Consider the following 7,924-nt stretch of genomic DNA (forward strand, 5'->3'; position numbering starts at 1 on the left):
TGGCACTTCTTTCCCATTTGTGGTGACCTTTTTCAGCTTAGAGGGTATTGTTTATATGGCAGTAAATTGGAGAACAAAGAGATTATACATCACTGGCACTATTAAATGCTTTGTGAATGGTCACTTGTTGTAGTTTCACTACATGTGGCCTGTATGTCCCCAGTGACACACAAATGGGAAGCCAGGAAGTAAACGCTTCCACTGCTTATCTTGTGCCAGGTTAGGCACTCTTCAAATAGCTTCTGATGGCTTAACAGCTTAATGAGTCACCAGAAAGTACCAGGGCTGTCACAGGAGAGAGGCTGGACCATTTGCCTGTGGTCAAGGGAGAGTGGAGTGTGGAGGACAGATCAATAGTTCATAAAATCATAGAAAAAGCTGAGTTAGAAGGGACCCATCAGAATCACTGAGTCCAACTCCTGGCCCTGCACAGGACACCCCAAGAATCACACCACATGCCTGAGTGTTGTCCAGTGTTGAACTCTGTCAGGCTTGGTGCTGTGACCACTTCCCTGGGGAGCCTGTTCTAGTGCCCAACCATCCTCTGGGTGAAGAACAATTGATATCCAATTGAACTTCCCCTGACACAGCTTCATGCTGTCTCCTTGAGTTGTGTCACTGGTCACCAGAGTGAAGAGATCAGTTCTTGCCCCTCTGCTTTAGTCAACAGCAACCTATTCCATCATCTCACCTGCTCAAGGGACTATGGCAATGAACCTCACAAAAGGGCCTTGGGTCCTGATTGCTACGGGCACCAGCATGCCTTTGCCATGTGGGCTGTCGGATGACATAACTCAAAACATCATTCTTGGTTTTATACAGAATTAGCATGCCTAGAGATGCAGCCTTAATGAATGCCTTGAGCAAGGTCTTCACAGGTGTCATAAATCCAGATTTGAGAGTCAGGATCCATTGATCTTTTTGCAGTGGATAAAAAAGTTGGATAAACTTATGGAGGGCTTCTCCCAGTGCTGGTAGCAAACTCACTTTATTCAGACATACATACAGGCTTGGAGTCTCAGGATGATTTTAAAAGATGTGTGGGGTGATGACAGCTGGCAGCCAACCTGTAACAAAGCACCAGGATGGGGTCAGACAAATGAGTTAACTTACTTCCTGTGAGCTCTGAGCATAAAAATAGATCATTCCATTCACTTGCAAGGAATAGAGACATTCTGAAGAGAATGGTGACTAAGAGTTCTCCCTGCTACACAAAACTGCTGCCTGGAAAAGTGCAGCGTGGGAGTTCTCATCACCTCTCTCTCTAGCTCAGTGTGCGCTGGATGCTCTGTTGATGCTAACCAGTATCAGTAGTGTCTGATTTGCATGAGGTGCCAACAGACAAGGGACTAGCCTTTGCCCAACCTTTTCTGCTTTTCCCTTGGGCTGACTCAATGCCTCTCTGACAGCATTGTAAATGCAGAGTCACTCTGTGGCCAAAGGAAAGAAAAAACCCCCTTGAGGGCTCAGTTGCACAATGCACAGCTGCGCAAACTGAACATCAGCAAAGTAGATGCCCTTTGCTCCTGAACCAGGTGCTCCAGGCATCAGTCATAGGCATTGGATATGTCCTTACTAAATACCCGAATTAAGCCATGGCTGTTGAGTACGCCCACTGCACAGCCTGCAGCTGAGAAGGCTGTGGCATGCAGATCAGACTTCTTAGTAGAAGAGGGAAGATATAACAATATGGTTTGGGGTTTCACCTTGTTCAGGGTACTGTCATATAGGGCTCTGGATGCAGCTGAGTGCTTTGAGGACCTGCCCCAAATCCCCTGGGTACTCTCTGTCTCAGTTTACAGAGGGACCACCACAGAGCTGGTCCCTTACGGTCCTCTGGGTGTTACCCTGCTAAGCAGGGCTCTGCCAGGGTTGTTCAAGCAGTGCAGAGCAGCATCGTGGTGCAAAAGTGAGGCCTGATTCTGCACACCCCGGTAAGCCATGGGGGAGGAGAAGGGGTTTTTAGGTTGCTCTGCTGGCCCTGGTAGACATCCTAATGTATGTCCATTTTGGCTGGTAGCAAAGCCTGGTAGGAGCACATATCTTGGGTGAAAGCGAGAACCAAAAACCTGTGCCCACACAAGACATGCTTTGAGGGTTTTACTCCTTCATAGTCCTCCGGTCTCATGGGCTCAATGCTGTTTGCAGCTGCAGCACATCTTCAGATTTAGTTTAATACCAAAGGAATCCAATCAGCTCACTCTGGGCCAGTTGACCTTCAAGCTACAGTGGTGTTCTATGGAGTTTTGGTGCCATTTATGCCTGTCTCAGCCTTTTGCTGATAATCATCATTAGCTGAAGGCTGATATTATTTGGTATCTTACCTCTCATCTTAGAGAACATGCTCCTATCAAAGGAGGAAGGATCTACATTTCCACTCCAGAGGTGGAGTTCTGCATTGCTGTAGGTATGACTTGGAAATCCATCTGTAAGAAATTCTATGAAAGGTGCATTTAGAGAGATTGTTGCATAGTCTTGAGTATTATCCATTCTGTGAAATCATTCCATTTCTGTGAAATAGTGTGAGCAGGAAAAGTGCTGCAAACCCCATTTTTAAAAAACACAATATGCAGGAAATAGTGTTTGCAAAGTTTTATAGAGGTACATAATGAAATATGCAATGATCTATTTTATTTACAAAATGATCTATCTTATTTACAAAAAACCCCCCCCGTTTTTCTCTTTTACAGAAAGCTGGATGATTATTAAAGAAAATGTCTTAGAGCATCAACCCAAATTGATAAAGGAAATCATGCTCACTTTGTGCTGGATACTAACATTGTTTGTCAGTGGGGTAGAAGTTAGAGAGATTAACTTGCCAGGTAAGAGGCTGCTCCAGTGAGGTTTGGTGTTTGTGGTGCTTTCTGAAAACTTAAAAAAGGAGATCTTAATTTTTCTTGCTTTTGTGAGTTTTTCCTGTACATATCCATGCTTGTGTCAGACAAATAGCCTTTCTGCAAGCTTTTGAAGTATTGGTTATACAGTCTACCATAAATTTGACTCAAAAATCAGTTCCCCAATGAAAAGGACAAATGTAAAGAAGAATTTCTGAGAACTAGATGGGACAAATGAATTGCTTCTGTGACTTAGGTCTCCAGCATCAGGTCCAGGGAGGCAGGGACTGGGGAGAAGGAAGACAAAAGCAGAATGAGACTGATCTTTCAAAGTCTTTCACACACACAATATATCTGGAGGAGCTTGATGCAATTTAGTTTGCAGAGAGAAAATGAAACTGTAAAGAGTTTCCCAGGTGAGCAGGTGAGGAGCAGATGTCATGCCCTCCCTTCTGCTGGAGTGAAATCCTGCCATACTTTCAAGGGTCACAACCATCTGAGTGGCAGGAGGGGCATTAGGATGGCTGACCACATCTTTCAAAATTAAAAAATGTGTTTAACTTTAGGGAAAGTTACTGAAACCTGGGAGGATGAATATTTAAAAGCAGTGGGACAATATGTTTCTCAATCTTACCATAAACAGGGCATGTGGTGGGCAGGATCTGCTTCTTCAGGCTTATGTCAGTCCCTTGTCCGTTAATATGAGATCGAGAAGAGCTGTGTCTGCTTTTCTACAGAGTTGAGGTTTAACAGGTTAGCACCACGCAGAAGTTTACACATCACAAAAACCCTTCACATTAATCTTTTGAGAAAAGGTCTAGCAAACCCTTGGAAACCTTTGAATAAATTTTCAAGAACATTGACAAATTGCATATTTAAGAAAACCTGTTTTCTGTTAGTCCATCTTCTGATCACATAAAGGGATATTTAACTAAAGAAAGGTAAAGTTCTATTTTGGTTGTGTTCCTAATTTTTATTTTTAATTTTTTCACCATGACTCTGCATTCTTTCAGATGGCACTGATATCTTACTCTCCTGCTTTTCAGGATGTTCCCATGTTGAACCTCAAATATGGTATCGTGCAATTAATGGTGAGGAGTTCGTTCTACGGTGTGCTTTACCAGAGAGAGATGCTACCAGCATTTATAACAACTCACTTTTAAATCAACATAAGGTGGAATGGTTCTGGCATCAGAAGGATAAAGAGACACTGAAGGCTGTCAAGGAAAGCTCAAATCTGGCTTTCCAAGGGGATGCACTTTGGTTTAAACCAATAAGGGACAGTGCTTCTGGAGTGTACATCTGTAGGATGTGGTAAGTAATGGAGCAAAAGGGTAAGTAATGGATTAATGGAGCAAAAGGTTTCTACTTCTATAGGAGAATTATTGGTTTGGTTTGTGTATTAAATGTTTAACTTCTTTTTCTTTCTTTCTTTTTTTTTTTTTTACATCACTCAGGGGAAAAATCCCATGTCTCGAAATTGTTTTGGATGTTCAAACAAAGAAGGCAGCAAAATGTTCAGGTTATGACACAAACATGCTATATCTGCTTGCTGGCATTGGGAATTCAATAACCTGTCCTGGGACAAAATGTTACAGCCACATTAAAAAGCCAGATGTAAAATGGTACAAGGTAAGAGTCAGTCTATCGAGTGTTGAAAACAGCTGAGTGGAGGTGGAGCTTCAGGTCTAGTTAATGTGCATGTGCCATAGTACTTGAACTCTTCTTTGGCAGGCAATGCAGCCTAAGAAATTCAACCCAAGAGCAGAATCTTGAATTAATACATATCAAGTATTTAAGGAAGAGTTTTGAAGAAATTTACCACATCCAAAATATTCTGTGAAACAGAATCCAAGAAATGGTTTCTCTTCAGCTAAGAAATTGAAGTAATTGAGAATTAAAATAATTCTTTGCAAAACAGACATGATTGAAAAGTAACATTTTAAGTTTTGTTTTGACATTTCAAATTTTGAAACTATCAAATATACCAAAGAAAAACTGGCTTTGTTAGGTGAAAAATTATTTTAAGATGAATGTTTCAAACCATTCTATCCAAGACTCCTGTTTTTAATGAAACACTATTCCACTGAACCACTACTGACTTAGTGTTTTTAAGGAGGGCAATATAACATCTAAACCTGTATAAATGAGCAAAGGAAGATGACTAAAATTTGCAGTTGTGCATTTTCCTACCTGGTATTATTTACATTATTTATTCTTTCAAGCAGAATTATGATCTAGCTGAAGTTACTTTGCATTTGCTTTCAAATTTTAAATGAGGTATATCTTTACCTACATCTTGATCTGAAGCCCGCTGAAGTTAAGGAGCTTCTTCCTGTTTGCATTAGTGGATTTTTTCAGGAACTTCATTTAAGGAAAATTCTTCTGGTCTCAGTGGAATATGAATATATGAAGCTGAAAAATAGGGGTGCTTTTCAAAAACAGACAATTTTCATGCTTCTAAAAGTAGTGACAGTGTTCTCAATCTCAGACAGTACAAACTCATGATTTACTTCTCATAATATAACTTGAAAATGCTTTCAAAACAATTTCTTTACAAAATAAAAAATACCCAGTCCATCAAAAAAGTGATCCTTTTTGTTGCTCTTTAGTAATAGGAGTTTAATTTAGATTATCTTCATGATTTCACAGTTTCATATCAACTGTAAATTTTAAATAATTTTTAAAAAGTCAAGGGTATTCGCATCTTTTTTAGCATAACTGAAAAATGTTCTCAGACTCCTAATACGTCCCTTTTTGGGCTTCAGTGGAAAGACTTTGGTTTAGCCCTACTGACATGAAAATGTTGTCCAAATACATTAAAATATAATTTAATAACAGCAAGATGAAAAAAGACTTTAATCCTTTCCTTTTCCTTTTTTTCTTTTTCTTTTCCTTTCATTAGGATGGTCACCAGGTAAAACACAGGAAAAGCAGACCAAGCCTAAAGCTTAAGCAGAATGAAATCTACTTGAATCCAACCTATGACAAAGATGCTGGAATATATGTGTGTGATTACACTCTGCCTGACAACACTACCAACTGGACAGTGAGAACAGCAGTAACAGTAGAAGTCATTGGTGAGTTATATAATAACTCAAAATAAAATACCTGAAGTAAAGTATATTTTCTTTATTATGTTTATTTATGTGGTTTTTTTCAGGCTCTTGTTCTGAAAACCCATAAACTGAATTAGCTACAGGATCATTAAAATCCTCTTCCAAGTATTCTGAAGACATCTAGGGACACTAACTAGAACATGCAATAGTAACAGCAGTAATAGCATGCAGCATACAACACTGTAATTTTCAAAATCTAATTGTGCCTTGGATTTATTGTAGTTCTTAACATTGGGGATCAAATCCACAAAAGATTTAGAACTCTTGATCTGGGAGTAGAATTCATGAAACTCCAACTGGTGCCAATGTTCTCCATGTACAGTGTGAGGAGTATTAGGAACATATTTGCATACTAGGAAGAAGGATTGCAAATCCTGCACTGGAAATGTGGGCAAAAGCAGCGTATCTCAATCCTACCCATCTCCCTGAAGTAGAGGATTATGTGAAATTATGAGTTAGGTAAAATATTGTTCCTTGTGGCATGGGTGAAACCTTCACTTTCTCCATTTGACAGTGACAGGGAAGATGATATTGGTGGGATCTCTACCTCTCTTGCATGTAATTTTTTAGCAGCAGAGTAAATAGGAGAGCTGTGAGCAATCTAACAAACAAGCCATTTGTTGTTGCGCATGCTCTTTGGGGGAGAACATCACTGCCTGCATGAGCTGTTCTCTCAGGCTTTGCATGCATTACTAAAGAAAACTGGCTAGAACTCTATGGCACAGTGATATGACATGGTCTTATATTCTCCTACAAACCACGGTGACTTTTCCTCTAGTATTTACTGTCTCTGGTTGTCCTTCAGGCAAAATCCAGATACTGCCTTGGCAGAGTGTTTTGGGGCATCAATGCAGTGCAAGGGAGCATGCTAGCAACTCAGGATCAGTACTGGGGGAGACTGCTTGATCTGCTAAAGGAGTGATGTGGCAGTGCTTTTCTCCAGATATCTACAGTTGAGTGCTGTTAAGACTTTGTAGTCACCCCAGTCAATCACAGGTCCCATAGGAAGAGTATATATCTACTCTATATCCTGAACTGCATAGATGCAATCCAGCTGTTTCTGTATGAAAACAGCACAGGACTAGTCCTCAGCATCCTGGTGGAAAGTGGGCCACTCTGTGAAAGGGAGGACAAGATTTAGGGGACCAAAGAAAGGTGTTAAATGAGGCAACCTGATTCTGCGGTCTAGTGAAGAAACACACCTTTGAAATTCCATGGTCTCATGAGGATAGAATTTCTCTGAAATAGATGATCCTTTTTTTTTTTTCCCCCCCAGGTATTTTAAGCATTTGATTCTAATAATTCAAGGGAAAATGTATCCATCCCGTCAGGACAGGAAAGCATGTCTCACCAACCTGTGAGAGCTCTTTGGTGGCTTAAAATATCTGATGCTCTTTGACTCTTCCTTCTAATATTCTTCTGTGGAATATTCCCACAATATTCTCCAGGCAGGCTTGGACTAGCTCTGCTTTTATTCTGATCTGACTGAACTTGAGCTGATACACTATCCTTCTCAGTTCTTTTCCCCCACTTCACAGTGCAGTGAGAAAAACATGTAAAAGGTGCCATATGCATATATACTACCCCAGAGCCATGCAGACTGAGGGGAGACCTCCTTGCAGTTACAACTTCCTCACCAGGGCAAGAGGACGGGCAGGCACTGATCTCATCACTGTGGTGACCAGTGACAGGACCTGAGGAAATGGCCTGAAGTTGTGTCCGGGGAGGTTTATGTTGGATAATAAAAAGAGGTTCTTCACCCAGAGGGTGGTCAGGCACTGGAAGAGGCTTGCGTCACAGCACCAAGCCTGACAGAGTTCAAGAAGTGTTTGAACAACACTCTCAGGCACATGGTGTGACTCTTGGGTATGGTTCTGTGCAGGTCCAGGAGTTGGACATTGATGATCTTGTGGGTCCCTTCCAACTCAGCTTATTCTGTGATACATTTCTCTGCTGTGGCTTGGTAAAAAA

At 40.9% G+C, this 7,924-nt stretch overlaps 1 protein-coding gene across 2 annotated transcripts in view; it reads left to right on the forward strand.

Moving 5' to 3' along the window:
* IL18RAP (interleukin 18 receptor accessory protein) overlaps positions 1-7,924 on the forward strand; it is a 25,969-nt gene that overhangs the window by 5,907 nt on the left and 12,138 nt on the right. For both annotated transcript variants that reach the window (XM_017737132.1, XM_017737133.1), the window contains 4 exons: positions 2,691-2,822; positions 3,881-4,148; positions 4,292-4,466; positions 5,740-5,914. In XM_017737132.1, coding sequence (XP_017592621.1) covers positions 2,699-2,822; positions 3,881-4,148; positions 4,292-4,466; positions 5,740-5,914 — 742 coding nt within the window. In that variant the 5' untranslated portion in view covers positions 2,691-2,698. The remainder of the gene's footprint in view (positions 1-2,690; positions 2,823-3,880; positions 4,149-4,291; positions 4,467-5,739; positions 5,915-7,924) is intronic.

The sequence above is a fragment of the Corvus brachyrhynchos genome, unplaced genomic scaffold (assembly GCF_000691975.1).
Source record: "Corvus brachyrhynchos isolate BGI_N302 unplaced genomic scaffold, ASM69197v1 scaffold83, whole genome shotgun sequence".
Classification (NCBI taxonomy): domain Eukaryota; kingdom Metazoa; phylum Chordata; class Aves; order Passeriformes; family Corvidae; genus Corvus; species Corvus brachyrhynchos.